At 44.9% G+C, this 14850-nt stretch overlaps 6 protein-coding genes across 6 annotated transcripts; 1 reads left to right on the forward strand and 5 right to left on the reverse strand.

Moving 5' to 3' along the window:
• Window positions 1–204: 204 nt before the first annotated feature.
• On the reverse strand, window positions 205–1682 carry LOC145707469 (uncharacterized). The gene is made up of 5 exons (XM_081785000.1): window positions 1373–1682; window positions 1193–1327; window positions 891–1151; window positions 622–844; window positions 205–567 (listed from the first exon to the last, which is right to left on the reverse strand). The coding sequence occupies exons 1-5, from the start codon at window positions 1674–1676 to the stop codon at window positions 354–356; spliced, it is 1137 nt and encodes a 378-aa protein (XP_081641126.1). The 5' UTR covers window positions 1677–1682; the 3' UTR covers window positions 205–353.
• Window positions 1683–1830: 148 nt separating this feature from the next.
• Window positions 1831–3682, reverse strand: LOC145709830 (putative aminopeptidase W07G4.4). The gene is made up of 4 exons (XM_081787533.1): window positions 3577–3682; window positions 2525–3530; window positions 2117–2479; window positions 1831–2023 (listed from the first exon to the last, which is right to left on the reverse strand). The coding sequence occupies exons 1-4, from the start codon at window positions 3638–3640 to the stop codon at window positions 1918–1920; spliced, it is 1539 nt and encodes a 512-aa protein (XP_081643659.1). The 5' UTR covers window positions 3641–3682; the 3' UTR covers window positions 1831–1917.
• Window positions 3683–3704: 22 nt separating this feature from the next.
• LOC145709832 (structure-specific endonuclease subunit slx1-like) lies at window positions 3705–6014 on the reverse strand. Its single transcript, XM_081787535.1, has 6 exons — window positions 5831–6014; window positions 5498–5619; window positions 4458–4652; window positions 4332–4379; window positions 4082–4284; window positions 3705–4034 (listed from the first exon to the last, which is right to left on the reverse strand). The coding sequence occupies exons 1-6, from the start codon at window positions 6005–6007 to the stop codon at window positions 3784–3786; spliced, it is 996 nt and encodes a 331-aa protein (XP_081643661.1). The 5' UTR covers window positions 6008–6014; the 3' UTR covers window positions 3705–3783.
• A 47-nt stretch (window positions 6015–6061) lies between these two features.
• On the reverse strand, window positions 6062–7791 carry LOC145707549 (uncharacterized). Its single transcript, XM_081785094.1, has 3 exons — window positions 7198–7791; window positions 6444–6996; window positions 6062–6396 (listed from the first exon to the last, which is right to left on the reverse strand). Exons 1-3 carry the CDS (start codon window positions 7586–7588, stop codon window positions 6072–6074), a joined length of 1269 nt encoding a protein of 422 aa, XP_081641220.1. The 5' UTR covers window positions 7589–7791; the 3' UTR covers window positions 6062–6071.
• Window positions 7792–8112: 321 nt separating this feature from the next.
• LOC145708057 (uncharacterized) lies at window positions 8113–11138 on the reverse strand. Its single transcript, XM_081785674.1, has 5 exons — window positions 10153–11138; window positions 9924–10065; window positions 9024–9681; window positions 8908–8982; window positions 8113–8863 (listed from the first exon to the last, which is right to left on the reverse strand). The coding sequence occupies exons 1-3, from the start codon at window positions 10210–10212 to the stop codon at window positions 9167–9169; spliced, it is 717 nt and encodes a 238-aa protein (XP_081641800.1). The 5' UTR covers window positions 10213–11138; the 3' UTR covers window positions 8113–8863; window positions 8908–8982; window positions 9024–9166.
• LOC145708056 (uncharacterized) lies at window positions 11081–13582 on the forward strand. Its single transcript, XM_081785672.1, has 5 exons — window positions 11081–11534; window positions 11858–12309; window positions 12359–12707; window positions 12985–13118; window positions 13188–13582. Exons 3-5 carry the CDS (start codon window positions 12460–12462, stop codon window positions 13565–13567), a joined length of 762 nt encoding a protein of 253 aa, XP_081641798.1. The 5' UTR covers window positions 11081–11534; window positions 11858–12309; window positions 12359–12459; the 3' UTR covers window positions 13568–13582.
• Window positions 13583–14850: the final 1268 nt, after the last annotated feature.

The following is a 14850-nucleotide window of genomic DNA, read 5'->3' on the forward strand; positions in this document are numbered from 1 at the left end:
TGGCTCATAATTAGGGGGAATTAGCACAATCGTTTTCGCATTTTTAAAAAGTGATTGATGCCTCCTCTTGCCTGCCCAGCTCTACAAATTCAGAGGATGGCTCGACAAACCGTGTACAAAACATGAGTCAAGATCCTAAGCGGCTTTTTTCAATACGAAGCCGCCAAGGTGAGAATTTTAACGATCCTGACTCAGGTTTTTCCACAGGTTGCCCTACCCAGTTCACAGCTTTTCGTGTTTTATTTAAGTTAAGTGGCAGATAAATGATATAGCAGAACATTAGTGCTAAAGATCGCAAATACGGACAAAAGTCGAACTTGCGGAACAAACTTCAAATCGGACTTATTTTTAACTTAGCTTCCGGTAATAAAATCGTGCTGGAGAGCCTCGGCTGGTCGCAGTCGCTTGTGGGGATTTGGGTTGAGAAGTCCCTTGAGCAGATTCACTGCGGAGAACCATTCGAGGGAATTGGTGTCATCGGTTGGAGCTGGACTTTCTGACCCTTCGGAAGAGTAAATTCCCGACTCTGCTTCCTCGTAGCCGTCTTCGGGCGGGTAGGAGTTAATCCTTAAAGTTTGTTTAACAAGAGTCATTCCCGAAAGAACGCCTTTCAGAAAATACCTCAGTGTTTTGACAAGCTCATCGAAGTCGACAACTTCAGGCTTCATATTCGTGTCCAACGTCTTGTCCATCGCTTTAGCCGCCTCCTTCAATTGGCCCCAGCCGAGAACTTGCGCCATCATCGCGAGCGAGTCCATATCATCCGCTTTCGGAAAGAACGGGTATCTGCGAGTGACGATGCTCAGCATGCACACACCGGCGGCGTAGACATCGATTTGTCCGTCTGACAGAAATTAGAAAGTCAATTTGTTTCAATCGCGCTAATTTACCGTAATTGGGGTACTTCATCAAAATCTCTGGGGCACGGAATCCGGCAGTTCCTCCTCGATCAACTTGCTGCTTTGGCTTCCTCGCGCACTTTGAGCAGTACGTCGGTTCGTTGATACAGCGACAATGGTTTGCAAGGACGTCTTTCTGCAGCTTTGCTGGTTGTTCGCGATTCAATTCCGAGAGGCCGAAATCGATCAGTCGGCCTTCTCCAGTGACAGGATTGAAGAGGAAGTTCGCCGGCTTTACATCCCGATGAATAACTATCAATCACGTTGGAAAGTGGAAAAAGGGAAAGTGTTACCGTTGAGCTTCTGTAAGTATGCCAGGGCTCGGAGCAGACTGGTGGCGTACCACTTGATCTGGCAGAGGTTGAGTCTGTCGTAGTATGATTCGAATGCCTTGTTTTCGAAGTACACCATCACTATCGCGCAGTGACCTAATTTAAATCGCTGAGCAAAAAGTTAACCTTATGCCAACTTACCATCTGGCTCCATGTGATACATCAGTAGCTCGGAAATGTTGCCCAAACCATCCGCGAGCTCCAAAATTTCAATCTCCGTCTGCACTCGTTTGGGATGGTTGGAAGGCTTCAGCACTTTAATCGCCAGTGTGGGATTCTCCTTCTTTTTCACGTGTTTCTTCTCGCCCTTCGACTTCTTCATGTAGCCTTTGTATACATTCGAAAACGAGCCAGCACCAATTTGCTCGACGAATGAATACATTTTGTCGAATCGCGACTCCAGGAACTCTTTTTCCTCTTTGCTCAGAGGCGCAAAGTTCGGCATTTCAACGTCTCTACAAAAGAAAATTAGAACTAAGAGCTCGGCTGCCTGAAAAAGGCAACAGAAAGATGCTTTTACAATCTGCAAGTCCCCTTAAAGAGAGTGCACTTTAAACGACGGAATGATTTATACTTTTCAAAATTGAATTGGTTTATTGAATCGATGAATTGAAATGCGAGAATCAAAGAACTTCAAGGAATCATGACATGTGTTGAATAAAACTGAAATTATGAGTTAGAGCAGTTCAGAAGAAATAGTTCTGGAGAAGAGCCATCACTGGCGCACCGGTTGGCAGTCCTGGGAACGGGCCAGAGGAACCAGCAATATCCAAGTGAGCGTATTTCAGCGGCCTAAAAACGGTGTTAGGAGGGAACTTGACCGAATAATACGAGGGGATTTCGAGCTATTTACGTTAAAATCTTGATAAGGAAAGCATGTCTTACTTGTCAGAACCAAGACCGTGCTCCTTCAAGCCAGAAGTAAGAATCATGAAGGCGGCGGGAGTCTGATGTCCTCTGGCAGTTTGGGACGATGGCTTGTTATTGCACTGAAGGACGTCGGATTGCTCGTCCTTGCCCTTGTGGAAGAGGTAGTCCTCTCGTCGCAGTGTCGAGCAGTCGAACTGGTCGCCGATCTGCTCGCCAGCTTCTTGCAGCTTCAAGTGCAGATTCTCGCGGCGGTACGGGCCGTTGGGCACGATGGCAGTGTAGTCCCCGACTGCGAGGCAGGCGTGGCCCGTCAGTGTCGCGATCGTGTAGATTTCGGGGTCGGGGAGGTGCTCGTTCAGCGCCTTTTCTTTCGCGTGGCTAAAAAAGGTCATTTGATTCAAAATGAGGAAGTGAAGCTCTTACCAGAGAACGTCGACCATTGCCATTCGACCTTCAGCGTCGGTGTTACCGACTCGGACGCGAACCCCAGCGCGGCTGGTGATGATCTCGTCTGCGAGATAGGCTTCTGAGCCAACAGAATTTCGAACCATGGCCATTCCACCGATGACGCGCACTCCGGCCGGCTTGATCTTGGTCAGCGCGTATAAGAAAGAAGCAACTGCCGCTGCGCCGCCCTTGTCTCGGTGCATTCCAGCCATGTGGCCGCCGGCTTTGATGTCGGCTCCACCAGTATCGTAGGTGACACCCTTGCCGACGAGGAGAAGCGTCTTCTTCGCATCGCCGGGGTTGTAATCGAGCCAAATGACGCGGCCTCGGTGTCGCTCGACCGTGTTTGCACAGCGATCAACAGCGGCAAAGCAGGGGTACTCCTTCACCAGCGTTTCTGCTCCTTCCACGACATTGATGGAAACGCAGCTGCCGTTGAAAATGTCTCGCACGTATTTTTCCACCATTTTGGGCGCCATTCGTTCAGGATCGGAGCCAAGAATGTCTCGGTAGACGGTTTTCGCCGCCTCGATGTTTTGCGCCTTTTCCTGGACAGCTTTCGCAGAATCAGCGTTGTTCGACCAGATTCCCAGGCGCTCGGCTTTCTTAGCTTCCGATGGCTTCGATTCTCGATGCTCAAGGGTGGTGTACAGCGCGTGGTAGGCGCCGAGAAGGGTCACCAGCGTTGCGTTTTCAAAGCTGTCGCTGTGAAGCGAGATAATCGCCGGTTTCTTGGCTCCAGTGGCGAGGGCACGCTTGATCCCTGCTTCTCCTGCGTCGAAGAATCGGCGAACATCGTCCTCGCATCGGTTCAACGGGCCAGTCGGCGAGACGACCAATCGTTTTCCATTGACGACAGCAAGGTTGACGGAGCTCGAGAAGCTAGCATCGAGCTTGAGGTACTCGTTCAGCTGCGGAAATCGCTTGTCGATCTCGCCCTGGTGGCATTTGCAACCCAGATTGGCGACGAGTACGAAAATGTCTAAAAAGTCGAGTTGACTCTCAGTGAATCGAGGAAATGGATTAACCGTAGTTGCTATCGTCCATTGGACTTGCGTCATCGAGCACGCTCAGTGGGACGATCTCTACCATTCTTAAAAATCGAAGTTGATTGGGATGGCTGTGGATCTGGCGAAAGTCGCCGAAACGGGCGGGATAATGTGCAAATATTGGAAGGCAGTTCGTGTTTACATGATAAAATAAACAGCGGAAACGGGTCTCCTTCTTGATGTTCTTTAGTTTTTCTTCTGGATTCGTCTGATGCAATTCATGCCCGTAAAGGGACTCTCTTTTGGACTTTCAACGGTTAGAACTTTGTGACCTTTGATTGAACGGATGTACTCGCCCCAGGAAGAGGTGATTCGACAGCTAGGGCAGCGAAACTTCACGGGAATCACTTGCTCGAATGAAGAAGCTTGGTTTTCGCTCCTCAAACAGCTTCTGCTGAGACATACGGAGTGAAATTGTGCCTGGCAAACCTCGCGATCTAAAGTCTTTCATTACAGCTATTCCGAAAAGAGAGAAGAGCTCTACCTTTACAAGAGAGAGCACTTTTGTCGAGGGCTTTAGTGCAAATCACACAATTTGAAGAGTTTTGCGTGAGACACGGCTTCAGCGGGCTTGGTTTCCTTGGACTCGGCGCCCTTGTTCTGTAGTTATTTACCAATGCCATGAAACTCTCATCTGATCCACTTCCGTCGCTTTCTGAATCTGATCTTCTTTCGTCTCCATTTTCTCTTTAGATTTGAAGTTTTGGGATCAAATTTTCATAATCTTTTCTTACTGTGAGGAATAACTGTCGCTTTCTGCTACTTGAACGTCGTGTCCATCATCCTTTCTTCGAGGTTCACAAACCAAAAGCATTGAAAAATGCATGAGTAAGCTTGGTCAAATGCATCAAGAAACCCGTTCCTGATCAAGTTCCGGCTCGTTTTCTTGATCCTTCGAGCAGTTGATGAAGTCAACATGAACTCGGACATGAGAAGGAGGCGCTGGCTGCAGCGGTCGTTTGTACTTCTCGATGAACCAGCAGACATTCAGCGGCAATCGCGACCAAGGAGACGTGTGGAGCATGTGCGACATGATCCGGACCCTGTAGCTGCAGCTGGAAAAGAGAGCAACTCACCTGTTGCCCATTTTTGGCTGACCCAGAGTGAGCTCTAGTGTTGGTTAGGTATTATTTGGTAGTTATTGTCTATTTCTATTCTAATCTAGTGATCACCATCCTCAATTTTGATTGGCGAATCAGGTTTTTTTTAACGTTGCACATAATTGGTGGAGCGTTTTTGATGGTGTTAGAGTCGAGATATTTCATTTCTCTCTTTTGCACTTTGTTTAGGAGGGTCTGTTGTATGTTAAATAAGCTTTTGGTGTCGGCACCATCACTGGTGGTGGAGTAATCACGTCATCCAAAATACACTAAAATCATAGGGAAAAATCTTGATGACGTCATTACTCCGGCACCAACCTTGGTGCTGGCACCAAAAACTATCAGGTTTACTTCGTATACATGTAGGAAATATCTCTGTATGATAAAAAAGCATATCTGGTGCTTTCAAGGACTTTTAAAATTCTCCCTACCATTCACACTTTGGCGCGAATACCCAATGAATGACGTCATTACTCCACCACCAGTGATGCTGCCGACACCAAAATCTTATTTAACATACTACAGACCCTCCCTCACATGGTGCAAAAGAGATAACCAAAATATCTCAATTCTAACCCAATGAAAAGCGCTCCACAAAAATGGTGCAACGATAAAAAAAACCTGTTCGATCTAATTTGGGATTCTTAGAGATCTATCCTTTTATTGTCACTATTTCTGCTTTTGACAAAATCCAGTTCTAGAACTCGATTCTTAAGATTATGGTGTTCACCCGTGAAACAGTGAGAAATCTTAAAACAAAGATCGGGACGCATCTTTTCTAGCTCTTCCTGTAGTCGTACTGCGTTTCCTTGGATCTTTTCGCCGGCAAATGCTTCAATCGACGGGATGCTTTCGGGTTTTGCCAGGCCCACTCGAATCGCAGCCCGGAAATCTCGCTCGGAAAACCGTAGACGAAAAGAGTCTGTCAAAAGGGATAGTTTTATTCTTCATTCGACCGGTTGTGCGGGTTACTAGCTAACCGTAACATATCCAAACCGAAATGGGTCACTACAGCCTTGTTTTCTACGGAAGCGGGTTAATTTTGAGTCACCGAGGCCGTTTCAATTGAGTTCTGATTCTGGGTGGCCTTGATGATTCAAAACTTCTATTCTATTTTATTGGTAGTTAGCGACCCATACCCATGGGCCCTTGAGGTTGGTTTTTCTAGCGCCGCCTTTGTGAATTCCACTGTTGTGCTGCATAATCCTCCTCTGCGGATTCACAGTGTACCCGATGTAAGTTCTTCCCTTCGTGCTGGGATTGAGCGAGCAAAGAAGATAGCAACCGTGCAGATTTTCAATTTCGAGCATTCTGAAAGATAATGATTTCAAATAAACAGACTCATTTCAAGTAAAAATTCGTGTATCTGTATTTTCATTTTCGTTTGTTAAAGATTTTCTTTGCGAGGCGTTGTTTAACAGTGGAACTTTCTTTTGGAGTCTTCTTTCTTTTTCTCGAGTACTCTTTTAGCTCTTTATCTTGGGCAGGAGTAGGAGACGCCAATTGGCCGACGACTGCGCCCTGAACGTCTCGGTCGACGATTTTTCCATGAAAGGGGCACTTTTCCGCGTCCATTCTAGAGCACAGCTTTCCATTGGGCATCGGAGCTCGACAAGTTCGCGTGATGCGCTTTTCCTCGATGGCGATGTCCTCGGTTGTGTAGTAAATCGTCCCGGCCATTGATTTTGCTCGATCGAGGCTGAAAAGAGCTGAGTTAGTCTAGATTCTTAACTTAAGAATACCTACTTGACTTCTGAGTCCGGCGAAGTAAAATGGTGCCTTTCGACGAGCTGGGCGGAGACGGAGTTTCTTGTGTCGACGAAATTGTCGCTCGTTTTGCTGTGATTTTCCAGCTCGCTTATCGGAATGCGGCTCTTGTTTCTGTCATCGTTCTTTGCGACGGTGTTTTTCGTTTCTTGCTTCTTCGGCTGGACGATTTCTTTCATGTATTCTGCCTCGGCCGCTTCCTCGTCTGTTGACACATCTTCGAACTCGTCTTCTTCGTCTTCCGAATCGTCGTAGAAATTCAGCGACTTGTATTTTCTGAGCAACAATTGAACTTGGCTATTCGCCGAGACGATCTGCTCCAGCCGCTGGGCCTCGATGAAGAGATCGCCGCCGATCCACATTCGCAGCCGCTTCCCAAGCTTTTCCAATTGAGCGACGATTGGGCGGAGTTGTGACTCGACGAGTTCCACTGCGCCTTCTCGCTTCACGCGGATTTTGGAGAAGTTGAGATCCAACTGTATTGTCGAGCCGCTGGTTGTCGCTTTTTCATCTTCAGGGTTGACAGACGATCCTAAAATAGATTTATTAGCAGAAACATGAGTTATTTTGAAGCTGCCAGTCCTGGGCACCGCAACTTTTGTAAAAGCCTTCTGGACTCAAGTCAGGGTTCTGAAATGCTTTAACGAACAATTTGAGGTAGAAAAATATTTGGATTGGCAGAAAATTCAGCGATTATTGTAAAGAACTAAGAGCTTCTTGATACTATTTCTACCTGAGTTGGCAGCTCTGCTCGAACTGTTTGAGAGCGGCACGATAATTTCAAAGAGCGATCGAACTTCGGCCGTGGCCACATCCGCCGCTTGAACAGTTTCGTCGATGATTTCTTCCAGTCGCGAATTCCCACTTGTCGAAGGAGCGGTTTCTTCTCCATTCTGCGCAGCTTCTTCTCGACTTTCGACGAGTTCAAGTTCTTCGAAGTCGACTCCTTTGTTCGTCAAAGTTTGCATCAAGCAGTCGAGTTTTCCGTAGACACCCTTGAATTTTCGATGCCAGGCTTTGAGCGTCCGAATCCCCAGTTTCCGCAGCTCGGACGAGTTCTTCAGTCCGGAGAAAAGTGCCGCCTCTGAGAGTCGATCACACTTGGGCACAACGAGTTCTCGCATCGTCCTCGACCGCAAAAACAGTTCGGAAAGGATCTTCAGCGCAATTTCTCGTTTCTGCGCGCATTTCTGCCTCGGCGAAGTGAGAATAGACCAGAGTCGGGAATGAACAGCGGCGACCGCGTCCGTGCTCTTCTTGCAAACGCTTTTGATTGTTTCTAGCGCGCCGGGAGCTAGGTGCTTTTTCTCGCAAGCGATCTTTTAGAAGGATATATTGCTGTTTGAAATCGAAGTCTTCGATTAGTTTTTCAACAAAATTATAAATCTATAAATTATTATTATAATACGGCTCCCCGTTTCAACGGACAAATACCGTGATTCACATTTCTGATTGACCAGAATCGATTTCTATTGTAATTCGTTTGAACAAAAGTCCTATGTTTTAGCACAGGGAAATGTTCAAACGATTTTGACTTGGTCACTCACGAATGTGAATCGCGGTATTTCTGGGGTATCTCACAACCCACTGACCCAAAACAAAAGGTCAAAATATTTTCAGAAATTGCATTTCTGCAACAATCCTTTACTAAAGCAACCGCATCTTCAGTTTTCCATTCCATTTATCGTTTTCTCACAAGGCTTCTGAATTTTCTCCTTTTCTTCAATTTTCTTGGATTTTCTCAGCGCGCGAAATTCAAAAGCGCATAGGATGACTCATCGCGAGCTCAACGCGCTTGATCATTTTTCGCTCGCAGAGAATTTTTCTAAACTTTAGAATCTTAAAAAGCTTTTTTCTTCCATTACCGCCAAAAGAAAGATCTGTCATTTTTATCTTCAAACATTTATTCTTAAAAACTTTGAGTGTTGTAAAAAAAGTTTTTTTTTTCTGCAAATTTGTAACTCTGATTAGTTCATATTAAATTGATCAATGATTAAGTGGTTGATATGAGTTCGGATAGAATTTCTGTCTTTTTGTTTTCGCCAGCTCTGTAGTTCTTTGACTTTTCGCTCTCTTCGAATCGCTCCAAGCGAGGACTTCTTGGGCTATCAAGAACTTTTAAAGATGATGTCTGTTTGCTAGCTCTAATTTAGAGCTTTGTGGAGACACTATTCAACAAAGAGAAAATGTGTTCATTTCCTGTTGAATTGTATTTCTACGAAGCTATAACCAGCGCTAGAAAGAACACGAAACTTGCGCCCATTCCTATTTTCATTTTTGTTGAGATTTTTGGAAAGCATTTGAGCCGAGAGGATGATTTCATTCAGTTTTTCGCGAGCAGCATCGGCATTTTCAAGGCTCAGATCTTGGATTTGTTCTTTGAGGGTGTCCGCGTTCGCCTAGTTCGATTCTTTTAGTTAAAATAAAAACGAATATATTTTACTTCTCGGAGAGTGTAGATTCTGATCGTCATGTCCTGCCCGTTTTCTTTTGCTCTTTTTGAAACGAACGATTTTTTCTAAAAGCGGAATTAAAAACACTCTCAAATGCCCTTGAAACCTCGACAAGTTCGCATGCGTGCTCGTCCACTATTCTGTCTGTATATCTCCGCTTGTCTTCTGTGTAATTCTCGTCTATCGCAATGTGTGTGCCCTGTTCTTTTGGATTCGCGCCTTTCATGAAACTCGAAAACATATTTTATTCTAAATTTCGGCCTCAATTTCGAGCTCCTTTCCCATGTACTCTTCAACTTCCAATTTTCCCGAGACCATGAACTCCCTCTTCTTCATCAGTACCTTGATCCTATGCTCCCAAAACGCGTCCGAGACACGTTTGTCCGTCGCCATTCTGTAAAAACCGTCGTCGACGACGATTCCTTGCCTGATGCACTCGTTTATGTCTCGGCACCGTTTCATGTAGGGGCTCGACTCTTCTTTGCTTTCACTTATCTCGCTACCGTCCACTTCTGCTTCCCCATCTCTTATTTCCTTCAGTTCTTTCTTGATCTTTACTTTGAACTCGTCGAAGTCGCAGTCCTTGTCCAAGGCCCACTTGAGAAAAGCGTCGGACAGCTCGTGCTCGAGCATCAAAGGAGACAAAAACTTTATTTTCGCATCGTACAACTTCTTTTCTTCAGCTTCTCGTTCTTGACGTTCCCTTTCTTCCGCTTCCCTGATTTCTTCGGTGTCACTTTCTTCTTCCTCGCTGCTTTCAGAAACTAAAAAATATTAAAAATTTCATCGGAGTCGAAAAGTAAGCTCAGCATCTTTTGTTGGACAGCTGAATTAAGACCCTGAAAAAGATAAAAAAGGCGTTAAACTAAGCCTGAGCTCGCCAACCTGTTTAAAAAAGCTGAGTCAGGTTTGGAAGAGCTGCGTAGCGGCTTTTCATTTTTGCTCTTCAAAGCCTGACTCAGGCTTTCTACGCAGGTTGCCGAACCCAGGCTGTTTCTCTGCTTACAGCTATAACCGTCGCCTTCGAAAGAAATCGTCTTCCTGTAGGGAGGCCTTTCGTCGGCAGGTTCTTCTGACTGCTGCCTTAAAATGCTTCGGCTTCGGATTCTTGGGTCGTGTTTGAGCATTTTCTCGACTTCATCTGATGTCTAAAAGAAGCTGCGAAACAAGTACGCTCGTAAAAATAGCGATCGTTTAAACTTTGATTAATTTCTTTTTGAAAGAAAATTAATTACCAGTGCGGGAGTGAACTCGGCTCCGGAAAGGATGCTATTCGTAGAAGGTCCATTCCGCATTCTATTTTTTATTTTTCGATCTCTCTTTTATGCGAAATAGCGACAATCAAAGCCATCGCCAGTTTTCTGTTTTTATTGTCCGAAGTCGTAACTTTTCATAATTTGAAAAAACAAGTGTCTTTTTCAGAATGTTGAAAAATAAAAAAATGATGAGGAGTCTGCAAAAAATGAGGAAAGCGAAAATGATCGTCGATGCTAATTTCGGTTTCCAAAGTTATTTGTCTTCCATCCCACTTTCGTCTGGGCTCGGCAACCTGTTGACAGAACCTGAGTCAGGGTCTGCAAAATCTTAGAACAAAGCGGCTTTTCATTTTAGTTATATCAGAGCCTAACTCAGTTTTCCTACACAGGTTGCCAAGCCCAGTTTTCAATGTCAATTGCGAAACCGTTTGTGAAGTCTTCAAGCCTTGCGAATGGGGATCAAAGACTTCTGGCTGGTGGACGAAATTAGCGACGATGAGGAGTTCAAATTCCTCATTGAAGAAATTGTAAAAGAACCAGACACTTTTACTTTCGAGGAAATTTGCGGCGAGAATTTTGTGCGGAGAAAAACGCGCCCCAATGAAGAAGTGGAAATTCACGCTAGAATGTTTGTGAACATTTCGGACGGGCGCACTGGAACCGTTGAAATTGGCGACTTCGTTCCGCCGAAGTTGGAGTTTGGGCCCGATTGGAAACCTCAGAAGACGTTTCATATTCCGACAGTGTTTGGAATTCTTCTTGGTTACCCGGTGGTCTATTTGCTCAACGAGGACGAGAGAACGGGGATTTTGGAAGGCGTCGATTTAGGAATCGCGGGATGCAAGTCTTGAACTACATATGTGCCTCATGACGGCAGCATCTAAATTAGATAGACTATATAGCAATTTTTATCTGGGCTCAGAAACCTGTGGCTTCGCGGCTTTTATCGAGAAACTTCCAGGACTCTGACTCAGGTTTTCTGCAATGTTTGCCGAGCTCAGACTATTATCCAGCTTGGCAAAGTCAATAAACAGCAACTTCTCATGTCTATTTGCATCCTGGCTAAAGACCTTTACCAGATATTTATCGATGAAATTCGCGTCCTGTCATTTTCACTGCCTTCTTCAACCGCCCTCGATCCAAAAATCGACCGCCAAATCAAATCCTGGGTCAGCCGAGCTTTCGAAGTTATAAAAGACAGCGAAAACGCATCGATCATAAAATCCGTCGTCAATCTTTCGAATGTCAACATTTAGAGAGCAGTTCTTATGATCATTATTGTTATTTCTTCAGAATGAGCCGGATAAATGTTGGCTGTACAAGAGTGACGCTGGAAGTCAGAGATGATGAATACACTGAAAGTAAGTTTCTCTTTGAAGAGAATGGACTTGGCAACCTGTGCGGAAAACCTGAGTCAGAGTCGAGAACGAACTTTGATAAAAAGCTAATAGGCTTCTGCTGAGGGTATTTCAGAACCTTGACGCAGGTTTTCCACACAGGTTACCGAACCAAGGTTAGGGGTGGAGCCTTGATCGACAACCTGAGTAAGGGATTCTGAGTCAGGGTCCTGTAAAAAAATTGAATAATAAGCCGCGTATCAGCTTTTTTTAGAAATCAAGGCACTGGTATTTAGAAAAACCAAACCATCGCCCCCTATTCCACGTAATAAACTAAATGCCTTCAGTATTCCTCGACCGGAGCTACTGCGACATACAGATCGATCCAGTTTTCTTCCAGCAATTGGACGCGATCAAGAGCGATCCGGGCTTCTTCAACACGAGGCAGCAAAAGTACAATTTGCACCACAGCGATTTGCCAGAAGGCGACAAGTTCTTCAGCTTTCTTGGCGGAAAGCAAGTCTCCCTTCCGGACGCGAGGAGCATCAACTGCTTTCAGAAATGCTGCTACTTCTTTCAACTCGGCAATTTGGCGAGTTTGGTGGAAGGAAAGAGCTCGGCCTCGATAAATTTGGACGATTACAGAAAAGTGTTTTCCGAGGCTAACCAATTCAAGGCGCCACCAGAGGTTTTAGAAGACCGGAAGCCAAAAACCTTCCTATCCTCACTTCCAGTCCAAGAACAGCTGCCAAAGCGCCGGTGATTACGAGCCCCTTTCAACGGGGTAATTTTAATCAAGGTACAATAAAAGAAAAATCTATCGCCTGGAAGTCTAAAACGGTTTTTAGAAAATCTGACGCCCTCAGGTCATCCTGCTCAAACCGAAAGCTACATCACGAAAAGCCATGCTAGTCACCGTCCCGACGTCCCCGACCCTAAAGTCCAACAGATGCACGATCAAATGTATAACATGAGTCTCCGAGAAAAAGTGGATAACTGGGAAATGGCAACTAACCCAGATAATCCAACGCCGACCTCGCTTGGGCCTCCAAGGCCGCCTTTACAAGCTGCAGGAACGAACAACCTCTTTGATCAAATTTCTTTGGCTCAAACTTCCTGTTTTCTGGCTTCGAAGGAGAAAACTAGAAATGAAATCGACGGGGACGGAGTTCTGCAGACAAGAGTCGACCACGAAAGGTAAAAACTGCAGCTTGTTTTGCTATTCTTTAGAATTTCAGCGACATTGAATTCAGCGATATTTCTGCGCGGCCGCATTTTACGTTAAACAATAGGAAATCGTCAGTTCTAAGAAGCCAAGCTTCGAAATTTCCATTTAGGGGTACAAAATGCACTAATGAAGAGCGAATTGAGCTGATTAAAATGATTAAAGCACCTTGATTTGAATTTCTGGAATGTTGATTGTCCTGAGCCAGGACAATTGATTCAACTTCGAAAAAGTCATATTTATTTTCAGCGAGCAAGAAATCTCGTTCGAATCGACTTTCTCCTCCCAAACTGATTACGCGAACAATCCAATCGGCAGCTTACAGGAAACGCTTCAGAAGGATGGTTTGGCTTGCCCAACTTATCAAAGTCACAAAGGAGACGGTAAGAAAAATAGACGGCACAAATAGAATCTAATCCCTGAAGTATTCCCTCGTTGAAATTCAAGTTTAGACGGCAAAGTAGAAGTGACCTGTCGAGCAAGCGGGGAAGAAACGCGCGCCTTTGGCAAAACAGAAAACGAGGCGAAGCGAAAAGCGGCGCATCTAATGATGCAGCTTCTGCGCAACTCCGGCTCTGACTCGGGCATCAAGGAGTACGAAGACATACCTTCGACGGCGGAGGCGGTGCGCTTCTTCGAAGAAAACCTGAAGTCGAAAAAGGCAAGAAAATGGAACTGCCCGCCAACGACGCCAGATCGACATTTAACCTCTTTGCGCAGCAATTCCCAGCCATGGTCGAAGTCCACGGCTTGGGAAAGAACGATCACAAGTTTTCTGGCAACGATCATTGCAGGAACGCGGATTTTTTCATCTCCATTTTTCATTTTATAAGGCTGATTAATTATTTATTTAGAATTATTTTTTATTTAAAAAGCCGCTGTAAAAGAGAATACCAATACTTTGGGACGGCCCGCTTTCGCTACAGCAATTTGGACAAGCAGGTTCACTCCGTTTTCGTAGTCAAGGCGGAGAGCGTCAGCCGCGAGAAAAACGAGCCCAGCAAAGTTGCTACGCCAAGTTGTTAAACGCCATCTACGAGCAGCTGAAGGAAGAAAAGAAGAAGTCGAACATTCGCATTCCCTAGCTGCTTCCTTCCTTGATTCAATCATAACTGTACATAACCGACCCAAGCACTATCATGTCTGCCCAATACTGAAACCTGAACTGACCTTTTTCTTTCTTCATCGATTCAAAAATTATTTCTGCTTCCCTGAATAAAAGTTCCTGAAAATCCGCGAAAATCGGAACACTGAATAATTAGTAATCACGGGTAAATTTATCGAGTCTGATTATTCTTTTCATTCTTTCAAATATTTATTTTGATAAATTGAGAGCACAAGCAGGTTTATAGTTAAATTCAGGGCTTGCAAAATGCGAAGTTGTGTTGGGATTTTTCGGAATTTTGAAGTTGAATCAAGCAAGAATGAGGCGAAATATAAAAATCAGATGCTTCTTTTCTTTGACTGCGCTTCTTGAAGATCTTGAAGACTTCTTGATGCTCTCCAAGTCGTCAGCAAGGGAATATCTCGGAATCTCGATCGAGAGAGTAAAAGTAATTTACTTTTGAAAAAGTAGTTGAAAAGGGTTGAGGATGGAAAAAGGTCGACCATCGTGGTGACATTTTTTGAAAATGGCAAAATCGAGCGCTAAAGCAATCCCTTCTATTTTCAACATTCTTTACGCGGAACTTGGTTTTCAAATCGTTTTTAATGTCTTTTTCTGCGAGTCTTCTGGAAAGAGTGAGTTCGTTGGAGAGATTGGCTCTTTCCCTCGTCGACGCAATAAGAGAAATCAAGGAAGAACTCAAACCAGAAGAAGTCACAGGGAAAGGTGGCGAAATTCAGATTTTAACGGAAGGTTACAATTATCCTGAGGATCATCCTCAGGATACCCTCTGGAAATGAATCCTGAGGATTGTCCTCAGGATACCTTTCATAAACCTATCCTGAGGATAAGACACAGGATACACTCTAGAAACGGATCCTGGGTATCAGATCATAAAATTTCTTCGATAAAATTAGTCCTGAGGATAAGAAAAAACTGACAGACTCAGTCCCAGAGTTTACTACAAGACAGGCGCGGAGCGCACACACGCTCCTTGACTTAGAACCGCG

Source organism: Oikopleura dioica, chromosome XSR, assembly GCF_907165135.1.
Source record: "Oikopleura dioica chromosome XSR, OKI2018_I68_1.0, whole genome shotgun sequence".
In the NCBI taxonomy this organism is placed as follows: Eukaryota; Metazoa; Chordata; class Appendicularia; order Copelata; family Oikopleuridae; genus Oikopleura; species Oikopleura dioica.

Bases quoted from the DNA above. Each gene is read 5' to 3' on its own strand.
- LOC145707469 (XM_081785000.1), bottom strand. From the start codon at position 1,676: ATGCCGAACTTTGCGCCTCTGAGCAAAGAGGAAAAAGAGTTCCTGGAG. The intron at 1,328-1,372 runs GTAAGTTGGCAT...GATTTAAATTAG, and splicing joins GTATCACATGGAGCCAGATG to GTCACTGCGCGATAGTGATG. The intron at 845-890 runs GTAAATTAGCGC...AATTTCTGTCAG, and splicing joins GATGAAGTACCCCAATTACG to ACGGACAAATCGATGTCTAC.
- LOC145709830 (XM_081787533.1), bottom strand. From the start codon at position 3,640: ATGGTAGAGATCGTCCCACTGAGCGTGCTCGATGACGCAAGTCCAATG. The intron at 3,531-3,576 runs GTTAATCCATTT...TCGACTTTTTAG, and splicing joins AATGGACGATAGCAACTACG to ACATTTTCGTACTCGTCGCC. The intron at 2,480-2,524 runs GTAAGAGCTTCA...GACCTTTTTTAG, and splicing joins GCAATGGTCGACGTTCTCTG to CCACGCGAAAGAAAAGGCGC.
- LOC145709832 (XM_081787535.1), bottom strand. From the start codon at position 6,007: ATGCTCGAAATTGAAAATCTGCACGGTTGCTATCTTCTTTGCTCGCTC. The intron at 5,620-5,830 runs GTCGCTAACTAC...CCCTTTTGACAG, and splicing joins TCAAGGGCCCATGGGTATGG to ACTCTTTTCGTCTACGGTTT. The intron at 4,653-5,497 runs GTACGACTACAG...TCTCTTTTCCAG, and splicing joins AAAAGATCCAAGGAAACGCA to CTGCAGCTACAGGGTCCGGA.
- LOC145707549 (XM_081785094.1), bottom strand. From the start codon at position 7,588: ATGCGAGAACTCGTTGTGCCCAAGTGTGATCGACTCTCAGAGGCGGCA. The intron at 6,997-7,197 runs GTAGAAATAGTA...AATCTATTTTAG, and splicing joins GAGCAGAGCTGCCAACTCAG to GATCGTCTGTCAACCCTGAA. The intron at 6,397-6,443 runs GTAGGTATTCTT...AGCTCTTTTCAG, and splicing joins TCGCCGGACTCAGAAGTCAA to CCTCGATCGAGCAAAATCAA.
- LOC145708057 (XM_081785674.1), bottom strand. From the start codon at position 10,212: ATGCGGAATGGACCTTCTACGAATAGCATCCTTTCCGGAGCCGAGTTC. The intron at 10,066-10,152 runs GTAATTAATTTT...AGCTTCTTTTAG, and splicing joins CCGAGTTCACTCCCGCACTG to ACATCAGATGAAGTCGAGAA. The intron at 9,682-9,923 runs GTAAGCAGAGAA...AATATTTTTTAG, and splicing joins CGAAGGCGACGGTTATAGCT to TTTCTGAAAGCAGCGAGGAA.
- LOC145708056 (XM_081785672.1), top strand. From the start codon at position 12,460: ATGCACGATCAAATGTATAACATGAGTCTCCGAGAAAAAGTGGATAAC. The intron at 12,708-12,984 runs GTAAAAACTGCA...ATTTATTTTCAG, and splicing joins ACAAGAGTCGACCACGAAAG to CGAGCAAGAAATCTCGTTCG. The intron at 13,119-13,187 runs GTAAGAAAAATA...ATTCAAGTTTAG, and splicing joins TCAAAGTCACAAAGGAGACG to ACGGCAAAGTAGAAGTGACC.